The sequence below is a fragment of the Xenopus tropicalis genome, chromosome 1 (assembly GCF_000004195.4).
Source record: "Xenopus tropicalis strain Nigerian chromosome 1, UCB_Xtro_10.0, whole genome shotgun sequence".
Taxonomy (NCBI): domain Eukaryota; kingdom Metazoa; phylum Chordata; class Amphibia; order Anura; family Pipidae; genus Xenopus; species Xenopus tropicalis.
The window spans coordinates 56,243,595-56,260,871 of record NC_030677.2 but is presented as its reverse complement, the minus strand read 5'-3'; the positions used below and the strand labels follow the sequence as shown (position 1 = coordinate 56,260,871).

The 17,277-nt window shown below is 53.6% G+C and overlaps 1 protein-coding gene across 1 annotated transcript; it reads right to left on the bottom strand.

Annotated features, from left to right (window-relative positions):
• Positions 1 to 1,490: 1,490 nt before the first annotated feature.
• LOC101735014 (protein kinase C delta type-like) lies at positions 1,491 to 16,166 on the bottom strand. The gene is made up of 11 exons (XM_031904708.1): positions 15,758 to 16,166; positions 13,227 to 13,336; positions 12,201 to 12,374; positions 11,083 to 11,174; positions 9,630 to 9,692; positions 9,329 to 9,470; positions 8,979 to 9,170; positions 7,845 to 7,967; positions 6,576 to 6,889; positions 1,867 to 1,879; positions 1,491 to 1,502 (listed from the first exon to the last, which is right to left on the bottom strand). Exons 1-11 carry the CDS (start codon positions 15,960 to 15,962, stop codon positions 1,491 to 1,493), a joined length of 1,440 nt encoding a protein of 479 aa, XP_031760568.1. The 5' UTR covers positions 15,963 to 16,166.
• Between the last annotated feature and the right edge of the window lie 1,111 nt (positions 16,167 to 17,277).

Genomic DNA, 17,277 nt, shown 5'->3' with positions numbered 1-17,277 from the left:
TGGAGAGGGCCGGTGGCAGGGCCCAGGAGGGGAGGGCCGGTGGCAGGGCCCAAGGTGGAGAGGGCCGGTGGCAGAGCCCAGGAGGTGAGGGCCGGTGGCAGGGCCCAAGGTGGAGAGGGCCGGTGGCAGGGCCCAAGCTGGAGAGGGCCGGTGGCAGGGCCCAAGGTGGAGAGGGCCGGTGGCAGGGCCCAGGAGGGGAGGGCCGGTGGCAGGGCCCAAGGTGGAGAGGGCCGGTGGCAGGGCCCAGGAGGGGAGGGCCGGTGGCAGGGCCCAAGGTAGAGAGGGCCGGTGGCAGAGCCCAGGAGGTGAGGGCCGTTGGCAGGGCCCAAGGTGGAGAGGGCCGGTGGCAGGGCCCAAGATGAAGAGGGCCGGTGGCAGGGCCCAAGATTGTGAGGGCTGGTGGAAGGGCCCAAGATGGGGAGGGCCGGTGGCAGGGCCAAAGATGGAGAGGGCCGGTGGAAGGGCCGAAGATGGAGAGGGCCGGTGGCAGGGCCCAGGAGGGGAGGGCCGGTGGCAGGGCCCAAGATGAAGAGGGCCGGTGGCAGGGCCCAGGAGGGGAGGGCCGGTGGCAGGGCCCAAGGTGGAGAGGGCCGGTGGCAGGGCCCAGGAGGGGAGGGCCGGTGGCAGGGCCCAAGGTGGAGAGGGCCGGTGGCAGAGCCCAGGAGGTGAGGGCCGGTGGCAGGGCCCAAGGTGGAGAGGGCCGGTGGCAGGGCCCAAGCTGGAGAGGGCCGGTGGCAGGGCCCAAGGTGGAGAGGGCCGGTGGCAGGGCCCAGGAGGGGAGGGCCGGTGGCAGGGCCCAAGGTGGAGAGGGCCGGTGGCAGGGCCCAGGAGGGGAGGGCCGGTGGCAGGGCCCAAGGTAGAGAGGGCCGGTGGCAGAGCCCAGGAGGTGAGGGCCGTTGGCAGGGCCCAAGGTGGAGAGGGCCGGTGGCAGGGCCCAAGATGAAGAGGGCCGGTGGCAGGGCCCAAGATTGTGAGGGCTGGTGGAAGGGCCCAAGATGGGGAGGGCCGGTGGCAGGGCCAAAGATGGAGAGGGCCGGTGGAAGGGCCGAAGATGGAGAGGGCCGGTGGCAGGGCCCAGGAGGGGAGGGCCGGTGGCAGGGCCCAAGGTGGAGAGGGCCGGTGGCAGGGCCCAGGAGGGGAGGGCCGGTGGCAGGGCCCAAGGTGGAGAGGGCCGGTGGCAGGGCCCAAGATGAAGAGGGCCAGTGGCAGGGCCCAAGATGGGGAGGGCCGGTGGAAGGGCCCAAGATGGGGAGGGCCGGTGGAAGGGCCCAAGATGAAGAGGGCCGGTGGCAGGGCCAAGGAGGGGAGGGCCGGTGGCAGGGCCCAAGGTGGAGAAGGCCGGTGGCAGGGCCCCTCCTGGGCCCTTCCACCGGCCCTCTTCATCCTGGACCCTGCCACCGGCCCTCTCCACCTTGGGCCCTGACACCGGCCCTCCCCTCCTGGGCCCTGCCACCGGCCCTCTCCGCCTTGGGCCCTGCCACCGGTCCTCTTCATCCTGGGCCCTGCCACCGGCCCTCTCCATCTTGGGCCCTGCCACCAGCCCTCCCCTCCTGGGCCCTGCCACCGGCCCTCTCCACCTTGGGCCCTAACATCGACCCTCCCCTCCTGGGCCCTGCCACCGGCCCTCTCCACCTTGGACCCTGCCACGGGCCCTCCCCTCCTGGGCCCTGCCACCGGCCCTCTCCACCTTGGGCCCTGCCACCGGCCCTCTTCATCTTGGGCCCTGCCACCGGCCCTCTCCATCTTGGGCCCTGCCACCGGCCCTCCCCTCCTGGGCCCTGCCACCGGCCCTCCCCTCCTGGGCCCTGCCACCGGCCCTCCCCTTCTTGGCCCTGCCACCGGCCCTCCCCTCCTGGGCCCTGCCACCGGCCCTCCCCTCCTGGGCCATGCCAACGGCCCTCCCCTCCTGGGCCCTGCCACCGGCCCTCCCCTCCTGGGCCCTGCCACCGGCCCTCCCCTCCTGGGCCCTGCCACCGGCCCTCCCCTCCTGGGCCCTGCCACCGGCCCTCTCCACCTTGGGCCCTGCCACCGGCCCTCCCCTGCTGGGCCCTGCCACCGGCCCTCTCCACCTTGGGCCCTGCCACCGGCCCTCCCCTCCTGGGCCCTGCCACCGGCCCTCTCCACCTTGGGCCCTGCCACCGGCCCTCTCCACCTTTGGCCCTGCCACCGGCCCTCCCCTCCTGGGCCCTGCCACCGGCCCTCTCCGCCTTGGGCCCTGCCACCGGCCCTCCCCTTCTGGGCCCTGCCACCGGCCCTCTCCACCTTGGGCCCTGCCACCGGCCCTCCCCTCCTGGGCCCTGTGGCAGGGCCCAAGGTGGAGAGGGCCAGTGGCAGGGCCCAAGATGAAGAGGGCGGTGCAGGGCCCAGGAGGGAGGCCGGTGCAGGGCGGCAGGGCCAGGATGAAGAGGGCCGGTGGAAGGGCCCAGGAGGGGAGGGCCGGTGGCAGGGCCCAAGGTGGAGAGGGCCGGTGGCAGGGCCCAGCAGGGGAGGGCCGGTGGCAGGGCCCAAGGTGGAGAGGGCCGGTGGCAGGGCCCAGGAGGGGAGGGCCGGTGGCAGGGCCCAGGAGGGGAGGGCCGGTGGCAGGGCCCAGGAGGGGAGGGCCGGTGGCAGGGCCCAGGAGGGGAGGGCCGGTGGCAGGGCCCAGGAGGGGAGGGCCGGTCGCAGGGCCCAGGAGGGGAGGGCCGGTGGCAGGGCCAAGAAGGGGAGGGCCGGTGGCAGGGCCCAGAAGGGGAGGGCCGGTGGCAGGGCCCAGGAGGGGAGGGCTGGTGGCAGGGCCCAAGATGGAGAGGGCCGGTGGCAGGGCCCAAGATGAAGAGGGCCGGTGGCAGGGCCCAAGGTGGAGAGGGCCGGTGGCAGGGCCCAGGTGGGGAGGGCCGGTGGCAGGGTCCAAGGTGGAGAGGGCCGGTGGCAGGGCCCAGGAGGGGAGGGTCGATGTTAGGGCCCAAGGTGGAGAGGGCCGGTGGCAGGGCCCAGGAGGGGAGGGCTGGTGGCAGGGCCCAAGATGGAGAGGGCCGGTGGCAGGGCCCAGGATGAAGAGGGCCGGTGGCAGGGCCCAAGGCGGAGAGGGCCGGTGGCAGGGCCCAGGAGGGGAGGGCCGGTGTCAGGGCCCAAGGTGGAGAGGGCCGGTGGCAGGGCCCAGGATGAAGAGGGCCGGTGGAAGGGCCCAGGAGGGGAGGGCCGGTGGCAGGGCCCAAGGTGGAGAGGGCCGGTGGCAGGGCCCAGCAGGGGAGGGCCGGTGGCAGGGCCCAAGGTGGAGAGGGCCGGTGGCAGGGCCCAGGAGGGGAGGGCCGGTGGCAGGGCCCAAGGTGGAGAGGGCCGGTGGCAGGGCCCAGGATGAAGAGGGCCGGTGGCAGGGCCCAGGAGGGGAGGGCCGGTGGCAGGGCCCAGGAGGGGAGGGCCGGTGGCAGGGCCCAAGGTGGAGAGGGCCGGTGGCAGGGCCCAGCAGGGGAGGGCCGGTGGCAGGGCCCAAGGTGGAGAGGGCCGGTGGCAGGGCCCAAGGTGGAGAGGGCCGGTGACAGGGCCCAAGGTGGAAAGGGCCGGTGGCAGGGCCCAGGAGGGGAGGGTCGATGTTAGGGCCCAAGGTGGAGAGGGCCGGTGGCAGGGCCCAGGAGGGGAGGGGCGGTGGCAGGGCCCAAGATGGAGAGGGCCGGTGGCAGGGCCCAAGATGAAGAGGGCCGGTGGCAGGGCCCAGGAGGGGAGGGCCGGTGGCAGGGCCCAAGGTGGAGAGGGCCGGTGGCAGGGCCCAAGGTGGAGAGGGCCGGTGGCAGGGCCCAGCAGGGGAGGGCCGGTGGCAGGGCCCAAGATGGAGAGGGCCGGTGGCAGGGCTCAGGAGGGGAGGGCCGGTGGCAGGGCCAAAGGTGGAGAGGGCCGGTGGCAGGGCCTAGGAGGGGAGGGCTGGTGGCAGGGCCGAAGATGGAGAGGGCCGGTGGCAGGGCCCAAGATGAAGAGGGCCGGTGGCAGGGCCCAGGAGGGGAGGGCCGGTGGCAGGGCCCAAGGTGGAGAGGGCCGGTGGCAGGGCCCAGGAGGGGAGGGCCGGTGGCAGGGCCCAAGGTGGAGAGGGCCGGTGGCAGGGCCCAGGAGGGGAGGGCTGGTGGCAGGGCCCAGGAGGGGAGGGCCGGTGGCAGGGCCAAAGGTGGAGAGGGCCGGTGGCAGGGCCCAGCAGGGGAGGGCCGGTGGCAGGGCCCAAGGTGGAGAGGGCCGGTGGCAGGGCCCAAGGTGGAGAGGGCCGGTGACAGGGCCCAAGGTGGAAAGGGCCGGTGGCAGGGCCCAGGAGGGGAGGGTCGATGTTAGGGCCCAAGGTGGAGAGGGCCGGTGGCAGGGCCCAAGATGAAGAGGGCCGGTGGCAGGGCCCAGGAGGGGAGGGCCGGTGGCAGGGCCCAAGGTGGAGAGGGCCGGTGGCAGGGCCCAGCAGGGGAGGGCCGGTGGCAGGGCCCAAGATGGAGAGGGCCGGTGGCAGGGCTCAGGAGGGGAGGGCCGGTGGCAGGGCCAAAGGTGGAGAGGGCCGGTGGCAGGGCCTAGGAGGGGAGGGCTGGTGGCAGGGCCGAAGATGGAGAGGGCCGGTGGCAGGGCCCAAGATGAAGAGGGCCGGTGGCAGGGCCCAGGAGGGGAGGGCCGGTGGCAGGGCCCAAGGTGGAGAGGGCCGGTGGCAGGGCCCAAGGTGGAGAGGGCCGGTGGCAGGGCCCAGGAGGGGAGGGCCGGTGGCAGGGCCCAAGGTGGAGAGGGCCGGTGGCAGGGCCCAGGAGGGGAGGGCTGGTGGCAGGGCCCAGGAGGGGAGGGCCGGTGGCAGGGCCAAAGGTGGAGAGGGCCGGTGGCAGGGCCCAGCAGGGGAGGGCCGGTGGCAGGGCCCAAGGTGGAGAGGGCCGGTGGCAGGGCCCAAGGTGGAGAGGGCCGGTGACAGGGCCCAAGGTGGAGAGGGCCGGTGGCAGGGCCCAGGAGGGGAGGGTCGATGTTAGGGCCCAAGGTGGAGAGGGCCGGTGGCAGGGCCCAGGAGGGGAGGGGCGGTGGCAGGGCCCAAGATGGAGAGGGCCGGTGGCAGGGCCCAAGATGAAGAGGGCCGGTGGAAGGGCCAAGGAGGGGAGGGCCGGTGGCAGGGCCCAAGGTGGAGAGGGCCGGTGGCAGGGCCCAGCAGGGGAGGGCCGGTGGCAGGGCCCAAGATGGAGAGGGCCGGTGGCAGGGCTCAGGAGGGGAGGGCCGGTGGCAGGGCCAAAGGTGGAGAGGGCCGGTGGCAGGGCCTAGGAGGGGAGGGCTGGTGGCAGGGCCGAAGATGGAGAGGGCCGGTGGCAGGGCCCAAGATGAAGAGGGCCGGTGGCAGGGCCCAGGAGGGGAGGGCCGGTGGCAGGGCCCAAGGTGGAGAGGGCCGGTGGCAGGGCCCAGGAGGGGAGGGCCGGTGGCAGGGCCCAAGGTGGAGAGGGCCGGTGGCAGGGCCCAGCAAGGGAGGGCCGGTGGCAGGGCCCAAGGTGGAGAGGGCTGGTGGCAGGGCCCAGCAAGGGAGGGCCGGTGGCAGGGCCCAAGGTGGAGAGGGCCGGTGGCAGGGCCCAAGGTGGAGAGGGCCGGTGGCAGGGCCCAGCAGGGGAGGGCCGGTGGCAGGGCCCAAGGTGGAGAGGGCCGGTGGCAGGGCCCAAGGTGGAGAGGGCCGGTGGCAGGGCCCAGAAGGGGAGGGCCGATGTTAGGGCCCAAGGTGGAGAGGGCCGGTGGCAGGGCCCAAGATAGAGAGGGCCGGTGGCAGGGCCCAGCAGGGGAGGGCCGGTGGCAGGGCCCAGGAGGGGAGGGCCGGTGGCAGGGCCCAAGGTGGAGAGGGCCGGTGGCAGGGGCCAGGAGGGGAGGGCCGGTGGCAGGGCCCAAGGTGGAGAGGGCCGGTGGCAGGGCCCAGCAGGGGAGGGCCGGTGGCAGGGCCCAAGGTGGAGAGGGCCGGTGGCAGGGCCCAGAAGGGGAGGGCTGATGTTAGGGCGTAAGGTGGAGAGGGCCGGTGGCAGGGCCCAAGATAGAGAGGGCCGGTGGCAGGGCCCAGGAGGGGAGGGCCGGTGGCAGGGCCCAAGGTGGAGAGGGCCGGTGGTAGGGTCCAGGAGGGGAGGGCCGGTGGCAGGGCCCAAGATGAAGAGGGCCGGTGGCAGGGCCCAGAAGGGGAGGGCCGGTGGCAGGGCCCAAGGTGGAGAGGGCCGGTGGCAGGGCCCAGGAGGGGAGGGCCGGTGGCAGGGCCCAGGAGGGGAGGGCCGGTGGCAGGGCCCAGGAGGGGAGGGCCGGTGGCAGGGCCCAGGAGGGGAGGGCCGGTGGCAGGGCCCAAGGTGGAGAGGGCCGGTGGCAGGGCCCAGTAAGGGAGGGCCGGTGGCAGGGCCCAAGGTGGAGAGAGCCGGTGGCAGGGCCCAAGGTGGAGAGGGCCGGTGGCAGGGCCCAAGGTGGAGAGGGCCGGTGGCAGGGCCCAGGAGGGGAGGGCCGGTGGCAGGGCCCAAGGTGGAGAGGGCCGGTGGCAGGGCCCAGCAGGGGAGGGCTGGTGGCAGGGCCCAAGGTGGAGAGGGCCGGTGGCAGGGCCCAGGAGGGGAGGGCCGGTGGCAGGGCCCAAGGTGGAGAGGGCCGGTGGCAGGGCCCAAGATGGAGAGGGCCGGTGGCAGGGCCCAAGATGGAGAGGGCCGGTGGCAGGGCCCAAGATGGAGAGGGCATAGCTGGAGGGTATAGCTGAAGATGTGGGCTTAAGGAGGGGCAGGCCGTTGGTGCGGGACTGAGGTTTGGAGGACAGATGGTGGGGGCAAAAGGGCACCCCAGATTTTTCCCAAGTGGGACTCAGGAATGAGAGATCCTGAATCCTTTCTATACAACCTGATGCACTGATGCAGTCTGCCTCTTCTAAGAATGATAGTGATTCTTTGCACACTGCAGTGATATCCACAGTTGGTATCTGCAAGAAAGAACATGCACATTAATTTGTTTTATATCAATCTAACTACAGTCTGTAGGGCTTAAATAAAGGCCAATATGGTGCCAGTTTGCTGGAGATGCAGAGTTATCAGGTATATTCTATGTACTATACAGTGCCTCAAATGAGAGATTAACTCCTGCCCTGGCTAGAACAGTATCAACCAAGCACCTAGTAGATTTGTCATAGTCTGGCAGGAGTCTCAGGCATGTACCTTCCTGTCCTTTCCTGAAAAAACTGAACAGGCAGAGTACTGTAGGACAAAGTACCTGCTGTATTACAGAAAATGGTAGTGATTGGTTATCAAGAACCGGAAAGAAGCATGGTGCATAAGTACAGTTCAGGTATGGGATCCATTATTCGGAAAACCGTTATCCAGAAAGTTCCAAATTATGGAAAGGCCATCTCCCATAGACTCCATTATAAGCAAATAATTTTGATTTTTAAAAATGACTTCCTTTTTCTCTGTAATTATAAAACAGAACCTTGTACTTGACCCCAACTGTGATATAATTAATCCTTATTGGGGGCAAAACAATCCTATTGGGTTTAATAATCTTTAAATGATTTTTCAGTGGACTTAAGGTATGGAGATCCAAATTACGGAAAGACCCCTTATCTGGAAAACCCCAGGTCCCGAGCATTCTAGATAATAGGTCCCATACCTGTACAATTCTGCCACTTACAGCTATTTACAGGACTTACAATAGAGGAATGAGGAGAGAAATGAAATAGATGAAGTGGGGTGAGCGGGTGAATGCTTTGACATTTAGTTGGTAAAAAAGTATTTTACATATTCAGTGGTGGCTTAATGGCACTCTAGATCCTGAGCTGTTAAAGTAACATGCCCCCCCTGCCCAGGTCACAAGCCACCAGAGCAAGTCTGATAATATAATGATGTTTCCTCCTATGGGGGCTACTGCAGTGATCTACTTACTGGCTGGAAAGGAGGTGGTATCTTCTTGCCCTCCAATGCTGTCCAATCAATAGATCTATAAAATGGATGTTTCCTTATGTCCCCTTTGGTGCCCAGGCGCTTTTCTGGATTCTTCTCTAAAAGCTAAAGGGAAAAACAAATGGATAATTGGCTACACAAACACCAAGGTGGCAAATGACTCAAAACATTTAACCCAGGTACATTTACCCACAGCAAATAGTAGGAATTGTCTGTGAGAACACTGTCTGGCTTGCATGTAGTGTACGGCTGATTATTGCCTCCAAACTTCAACCTCATTTGAGGCCTCATTTACACTAGTCACTTTAGGGCTCTGGCACATGAGGAGATTTGTCGCCTGCGTTTTTTCCCCCTGGCGCTATGGCGACAAGTCGCCACGACAATACCCACAAAGAGATTTCATGTGAGTTGAGCTCCAGGCGATCTGCTACCCATGGTACACTCAACAGTTAACCCCCCCTCATGTTTACTCAGGTCGCTCAGAAAAGGGTCTGTGTGCGATTTGAAACAGCAGGCGGTTTGAAGTAGCCTCGTATGTTTTGACGCTGGCGATTTCCATTGATTTAGCATTGGCGTCTTGTCGCCAAATCGCTCTTTTAAAAATCGCCGGCGACAAATCTCCTCGTGTGCCAGAGCCCTTAGAGAGGGATCATTTCTATGGCCAATAATGCCCAAATCAGACAAAAGATCCTCAGGTTCATTTCCTAACACTGGGCAAGTTAGACTTGAAGCAGCAACTTAAAGCAACCAGTCATTGGCAGCAACACCCCACAAGTTACCAGGGGCAGCAAAAAAAACCACTCTTCGTCACTTTAAAAGCTGAAGAACTATTGTGCTCTCTTTATAAGTGATGCAACCCCCTTTAACCTGCTCAGAAGCTTCTGAACTGCAGGTTTCATGGGGGGGCCACATTGGAAAGTCCACTTCAGGGTGGCCAAGGGTAGAGAATCGCCCCTGCCTGTGTGTATGATGAGGGCCTGGCTGTATATAGGGGAAGGAAATATATTCATCCCATCTTCTACTAGCAAACAACGCACATTCATTTTCTTAAATATTCTGTCCTCTCAACTTTTGTGTTACTGTAGCTGTGACTTTCCTGCACAAACTCATACCCACCTCCAGTAGCAGTTCTTTTAGTTCAGCGCTGACACCCTCTGGAAATAAAGGCTCCTTACAGCACACTGAATACATCAGGTTCTCCAACGTCATACCCTCGTAGAATGGTGATCTTCCGGTGGCCATTTTGCAAAGAGTGATTGCAAATGCCCACCAATCCGCTGCTGCGCCATAGCCAATCCCTGAAAAAATCTAGAAAATCAGACAAATGTTATTCCAGATAATGAAGAAGCATTCCTAAAACCTCTTTCTCAAATTAACCCTTTGTAATACAGTCCTGCAACATTAGGCAGACTAGATGACTAGATCTGATATACATTTAATATGCAAAAGCACATGAACTTTCTCACCTCTGGAGCCATGAAGGTGAAGTATCCTACTGGCTCAAAATTCTTCCTGTCGCTGGTAAACATTCCTTCTGCAACCAGGCCGAAGTCTGCGATTTTCACGTGTCCCTCATCACTGAGTAAGATGTTATCCGGTTTCAGATCTCTGAAAGAAAAGGAGGAGGAAAAGAATAAAAGTTAGAACATAGGGGCAAAGCTATAGCAGCTGCAACTGTATTGGGGCCATGGATAATATGTTGTAATAATAATAGTTAGTAGTTGAAAAAGTAGCATGAGTTTATGGCTGAGATACAATTGTACTTACCGGTGCACAATGCCACGTGAATGCAGATACTGCAGCCCGATGATCATCTCTGCAGAATAGAATCTTTTGCAAAACAGAAAATAATAATAATTAGAGACCATCTCCTTAGCTAGGAAGTTCCACTTAGACTGCCCTTAGATTTTAAAACCTAGGGAAAGGTATGATAAAAGCACAAACCAAAATACCTTCATGAAAGACCATCCATGAGTTAAAAGACATGAAAACCCCACACACAAAATTTAATCAGTGCACAGCCTCTTTGAAATCTTTCAATACCTGCCACTCTGTTGTCCAAGTTGCTTTGACTTCTGGCTTGTGGGCGAGCTCAGTTGTTCTAAGCTCAGGTGAATAAGCACGCCCCCAGTCTAGCAGCCAGTAAAGAGATGGCATTGCTGGTTCTCAGCTCTAGCTGTCTGCTTCAATTTTTTTCTCCTAACCTCCTCTCCTGAGCTCAGCTCAAACAAAGCAGAACTTTTATCAGACAGTTCTGCCTGTGTGAGCCTGTATTCATGATGAAATGGATGTGGAATAAGGGTCTGTGTGTGTGCTGTTTACAGATTTAAATGTATTTGATTCTTTATCAGAGGAAAAATGGCCACTGGGTGAAAGCTGCTATTTGCTTTAGGAAAATGTGATGGTGATTGCAAACGGAGGGGATATATGAAGTACATATGATGCCATTTAGGTGGGGGAGACGTGCCCAACTGATATACATTGTAGGCAAATGTAGGCTTTACATGTCCTTTAATAGGTTACTAAAATCTTTATTGTACATGCCTTTGTTAACATGCCACCACGGCCTCTAAACCAATATAAGAACACATTGCAACAGTTGCATCACAAAGATCAACAGATTCAAATTCAGGAATATATAATAAACTTAATAAATTCTGAAGAAATGCACATATAAATTGCTGAGTTTTTTCACTTTCCCTTGGTAAAACACCAGCAAATGCTTTACGTGCAGATGGACTGATAATTCACAGTTTTACTTCTATAGAAGCTACCAATGATATAAGTAAAAGTCACACGTAAAACATATTGGTATGTAAAATATACCAATGCCCAAACCTATGAGCAGTGCCCACAGTGCTTGGGGGTGTGTTATTGTACTCAGTACTATGGCTAATGGCACACTGGGTGATTTCCAGCATTTAGTCATGCCAGCATTTTCTTGTTCTGTAGGAGGGGGACAAGACCACCTCACCCATACAAAAATCCTTTTACCATGGAGCAAGAAAACGGTGGGGTGAAAAAACACCAGAAATTGCCCTGCGTGCCATTAAGATGACATAATAATCTTAAGTGCCTAGCATGACATCAAAAACACATAAATCCTAATGGTACTGATTGATGTTTAGGAGAAAATAATGAACATTCCTAGTAATATTTATTTCTTAATTAAAACACAGCTAGCAGTTTTCCCATGTAGCCCTTGGGAGATGTTCATTACCTTATGCTGTCCGTCTTCAGTCCACCTTCCTTATTTATCAGTTGTTTTAGTGTTCCTCCTCTTGCAAACTCCATGACAAGGAAAGCATGCAGCTGGTTACAAAGATAAATGAGAAGAGAGTGACACATGGGAGCTGCTAACACAGAACTACCAGATTACAATAAGGGAGAGTGCATGGCCTTCTTAGTTCTTAAAGCAGAACCAAATACGGGGAGGACTAACAAGCAGAAATCATACAAGATGAAAGAAAAAGTTTCCGGAATATCTGTAATTTTGCTCTGTTGCCTGAGAAACTCACATGAGGGATCATTTATAAATACTAAGTAAAGTTGCACCTGCACATTAACCCATAACAATCAGTGGTTAGATTTTTCCAGCGGTTGCAGGTTGAACACTGAAAGTATTCATCTGATTGGTTGCCATGAGTTACTACCCAGGTGCCAATTGCCCACTGTTTGTAAATGACCCCCCACACACAATGTACTGCTCCTGCATCCCTGTTGGTTGGTGTAGAACAAGCAGAGGTTAATCCTGGTGCAGGCAGTATATATTTGGTGTATTTGGGGGGTTAATAACAAGCCTCAGTGAGGGAATACTGTGTATGTACGGCCAGACAAATGGCGACATAGTGCTCAGTAGACACTATCCTGCATGGTGAATCTTTTTGTAAGAAGGGGAGTGCCAGCCCTTGGTATGAGGTAAGAGACTAGAATTTCTGAGGCACTTATCAACTAGGCACCTCAGTGATTTAAGCTATTCTTCTTCTTCAATGTGAACTACAGCAGTTTGGAAAGATTTTCTCCAAAATTCACAATTTAAAAATCTAAAATACAGTCAATGGTATTTTGGCAACTACCATCCTCAGTTCCTAGCTATATAGGAGATTTCCATTTGAAATTTGCTTTTACTGCTTTCACCCAAGCATTGGACCTGCATAGGTGGTGTCCCTTACTGGGCTCTGCTGACCTGTATCAGTCACATGAAAGGTTGCGTGCATTGTGGGGAGGTGCAATGGTCCAATAAAGAATTTCAGGTTTTAGGTCCAGTGTGACAAAATGTATAATGATGTGCGCTTGTTTATGTAAATTCGGTAGCAATTTAATGGCTCTACGTTGTACCTGAGTTTGGAAAGCTGCATATCCGTGGCAGAGAAAGGGACAACCTTCAGTGATCCGGAGAGTTCGGGACTCAGCTAAGATGAATCTGCTGATATCATTTCCCTCCTTGTGCTGCTTCCGAATCACTTTGATTGCCACTTTCTCTTCGCAGTTCTTCAATGACGCCAACATAACCTGACAAAGGTAAAATAGACAGTAGCACTGTTTTGTTGAATATTCACTGACCAAATGATTATCATTCAAATTACATATTCATTAAATATTCCAATACATTTACTTAGTAATTGCTAACAAAATTGGTTTCTGTCTGCCAGAAATGACTTTCAGTTGAGATTTATTTACAAATACCATTGAACCAGTGGCATTTTCTAATTAAGTGTATATTGTACATTTCATAAATAAGATACATTATATAAAAAAGTCATTATTTGTACTTGGTGGACATCACCTTTAACTTAATCTTTCTGGGTTTGACATATAAGGCGATAATGCCATAAGCTTTAAGACAATGTTCTAAACGGCTTTGTGTAAATCTGAAATAGTTCTGCAAATTTATAAATGTGGCACATGAAATGTCTGACTGTACTAATAACCAAAATGAAGCTGTGAAAAACAGAGTTATAGTGAGTTTGAGTATATGCATCCCAGCATATTGATTGGGAGCGTGGACCTTGAGTCTGTTAGGGTCTCATCATACCAAATGCTGCCTGGATGTAAAAAAAAAAAGGTGCCAACAGTATAAATGAAAATAATTTACTTTAACACACAGAAGCTCCCTGCTGCGGGCTCTAAAACTGTTGCTTTTATCATATCGGTCCTATCATCATCTTCCCTCAAGCAGCATTGCGTGCCATCAACAACACTGCCTCACCTTCAACAGATGTAATCGTAAGAAGCTTATAAGCTTTTCGGCTGTCTTGGAGCCATAAATACTGGTGTCCCACCCCTGGACCTGGCTAAATACAAGCTAACACTATTGTATACAGGGAGTTCATCTAATTGAAGCTATTAAAGCCAATCACTTACCTTGCCAAAGTTTCCATTCCCCAGCTTTACATGGAACTCGTAGTTCTTGATGTTTTTAGGATATGGCCTTTGTGCTGGAATACAAGGCCTCTTCACTACACTTCCTTCTTCTGGAAGAGAGGAAAGACTATTAATAATTCATATTGCTAACATATACTGCAAGACATCCTTCTGATTTAGTTCTTTCTCCTGAATCCACTTCCTGAAAGGAGGGGAGTGAGGGTAGGTGCTCTACAGCATGAGGTAGATCAGTCCAGTGAAATCCAAGTTAGCATTAGGACCCATGAGTGAGGGGTAACAAGCTTGAGGTATAGATCATAGATTAATAAAAGGTGTCTCTTTGTTTTTAACATGGTAAACTAGACACATACATACAGCATCTGGAATAAAGAGGAGCTTTCCTAAGTTCATTCCCTATGTCCTAATAGTAATACACTGGAGCACAAGTCCTACATCTCACTTCTACATTAAGGTCCTACATCTCACATCTACAACTCACTCAGGTACCTGGTTTCCCATACGCCCACACCATATTTTCCAGGGATAAATTGTCTCTGGCCTTCAAGCTATTGTAATAATATTCTAATTCCCATCTAAAGTGAAACCAATGGAGTCCCCAAGATAACAACTGACTATACAGAGGAGAATGAACATAATCAATACATGTAATTTGTCATAGAATACCACTGACTTCATTGTACGTACAGTTAATTTCAAGGTGAACTTCCCCTTTAAACTGCCAGTCCCAGTTTCAGGACCTTGGTCCCCAGCAATAAATGATTTTTGATTTCTTCTATTATGACCAAAATGTCCCAACCCTATGCCATAAATAGACTATGCTGCAAACTTGCAACTTGACCAACTGCCCATAGAGCTGCTGCCTAGCATCTTCCTACACTTGTCTATTACTTGTGTGGGGAGGGAGGAAGCTGAGACAGAAGGAATATGAAGAAGGGTGGTTGGTAAGACAAATGGTGATCTCTTGTTCTTGCAGAAGGAATCTAGTATTTCAGATTGAGAACACAGCTTTGGGAAGACAAATCTTACTCCTTCTCTTCCCACTTGATCTGTACCAGTAGGCTCCACTAGTTATACTCAGCAGAGCAGTAGTGCTAATGTAGGTATGTGGGTATATACCATATGCTTTAGTGTTATCTGCAGAAATGTCAATTTGCCCATATTTCCTAGTCTGCCTAATTTATACAGGTAGTGGATCTGTTATCTGGAAACCCATTATCCAGAAAGCTCAGAATTACAGGAAGGCAATCTGACATAGACTCCATTTTAATACAATAAATTGGATTTTTAAAAAAGCTTTTTCTCTGTAATAATAAATCAGTATCTTGTACTTGATCCTAATGAAGATATAATTAATCCTTATTGGAGACAAAACAATCTTATTAGGTTTATTTAACTTTCAATTATTTTTATTAGTAGACTTTAAGTATGGCGACCCAGTTTATGGAAAGACCCCTAATTCTGGAAAACCCCAGGTCGTGAGCATTCTGGGTAACAGGTCCCATTATTATTATTATTATTATTAACATTTATTTATAAAGCGCCAACATATTCCGCAGAGCTGTACAATAAGTGGGATTCATACATTGGACATACAGAGTAACATATAAAGCAATCAATAACTGATACAAGAGGTGAAGAGAGCCCTGCCCAAAAGAGCTTGCAATCCCATACTAATACACTGTGCTCAGGTGTAGGAGTTTAAGGGAAGGTTGGCCCATAACAAGGCTTGGTGGGGTGTGATGGAGCAATGGGCAATTTCTGCCAGGAGGCTGATGTCCCTGTAGAAATGCAGTTGTTTAAATATAACAGGAATTGTGGGTGTAAATAGTTCCCTGCATTTATACAGGTGTATGTGTATATTTACACATTTTATATATAAAATAACCAGCAGTCATAGGTCTACAGGTTGCTCATTGATTTTGGTAATTAAAAGCTCAATATAAAATTTTAAAGCTGAATGTCAAACATTTAAACTGCTTACCATTAAATTTGGATTGCAAAATGATTTAGATCGATTAAGGTGCTAAAATTACATGTTATTGCAGGTCAGTTGGTGGTGATAGTGTTGGGTGGGACACCTAAGTGCATCTTTTTGTCAGTATAATAATAATACAAAGTGCAAACATTTGCCCAAGTCTAGCAACCAGTAAGCCACAACAACCAATTAGATGTTTGTATAAGCAGTTATAGCTATATCTGCTATAGGCAGATTGGATCAGTGAGAAAGTATTAACTGACTGGGTCATGTCATGGATATATCATGATAGACAGGAGTGTCAGATCTTTCAACATTAAGTTAAAAAATAGTATAATAGAAAATATCCTTCAAATTACATCCAAATTTGCCTCTTGATTGGCATTTCTTGTGTAATTAGAAAAGTAAATAGTCTTTAGACACAACTGACAAACTAGCAGGGGCCAGGAAAACTCTCTAGGTAGGATGAGTTTAGAGATGAGGATGAGAGAATACATTTTAACATTAAATTGATGTTTAATCTGATCCTTCTTACCTTCTGATGTTTCTCTCTCCCTCTTCTCCCTCTTCTCCTTCTTCTTCCTCTTCTTCCCCTCTTGCGCTTTTTGCCTTTCTTGGCTTTTCTCCTCCACGTTGGTTCCCATGCGCTTGATCTTTTTAGCTGCCCCCTCTGTCTCCTTCTTGATGTTCCTCTTCCGCGTGAGCCCACAGGATGTTGAAGGCTTGGGGGATCTATCCATTGCAAGTGGATTAATCCTGAAAATCGCTTCTTACTGGGAGACGCTTTAGAAACGCTACCACTCACTGAAGCAACTCTGGGTAGAGTGACCAACCGCTTTTTTCCAACTGTCATATGGCTGTGTGCACAGTGTTCTTAAAGGAACAGTAACACCAAAAAATGAAAGTGTATAAAAGTAATTACAATATAATGTCCTGTTGCCCTGCATTGCTACAACTGGTGTGTTTGCCTCAGAAAGACTACTATAGTTTATATAAGTTAGCTGCTGTGTAGCCATGGGGGCAGCCATTTAAAGGAGAAAAGGCACAGGTTACTTAGCAGATAACAGATAAACCCCCATTATATGGGGCTTATCTACTAGTTATCTGCTACGTAACCTGTGCCTTTTTTCTCCTTTTTCCAGCTTAAATGGCTGCCCCCATGGCTACACAGCAGCTTATTTATATTGTAGCTTTTCTGTAGCAAAAACACCAGTTTTTTGAGAAACAACAGCACATTATATTTGAATTACTTTAAAACACTTTTTTGATGTTACTGTTCCTTTAAGTTTTACTGATCTACTGCAGCTTGCATTGGTACCTCACAATAGAAGCAATGGTATAAGCTATGCAAGCTGCAGTAGGTCAGTAAGAACTTGCCAAGAACAAGTCATTCTGTAACATACTAAGAGTTAACCTGAAGGTGAACAACCCCTTAAACATAAACTGCAAAATAGCCATATCTAGCACTCTTTCCAGTGTGGGGTCATACCAAACCTGGAAAAACACTAGAGTATATCTTTCCATCTGATAATGAATATTGTCAATCTTGTTTCAATAACACTGTCACTTTACATATGTACAGGTATATGTATAGTATTTTCACATGTAACTGTGGCATAGCACAACTGCCTCCTATTTTTATTACGAGATATATTAGTATCATGTAGCACATGACAATTAGCAGTAGACCAGACATCCTCCCATCTGTACTTTTCAACCAATATGCATTGTATGGCTAGAGACTGCCCACAGTCTCATGGGTCAGAGAGATTTGCTCATGAATGTTGATATTTATAATTGGGAGAGGGGAGTGATGTTATTCCTGGACAGACATTTTCCTCATAAACTTGAAAAATGGACTTCCTGGGTCAGCTGGTCTGTTACCCCAATTGTAACAAAAATATATTGGCTAAATAGTTTGTTAATGGGTTGTACACAAAGCGATGTTCATACAGTATGGTTGGAAAATGGCCAGCTTTTTATGAAAAACTTGCCCTTGGTCAAGCTTTGCGATCTGATATTGTAAAAACATATCGTACGGTGTATTTGCAGTTC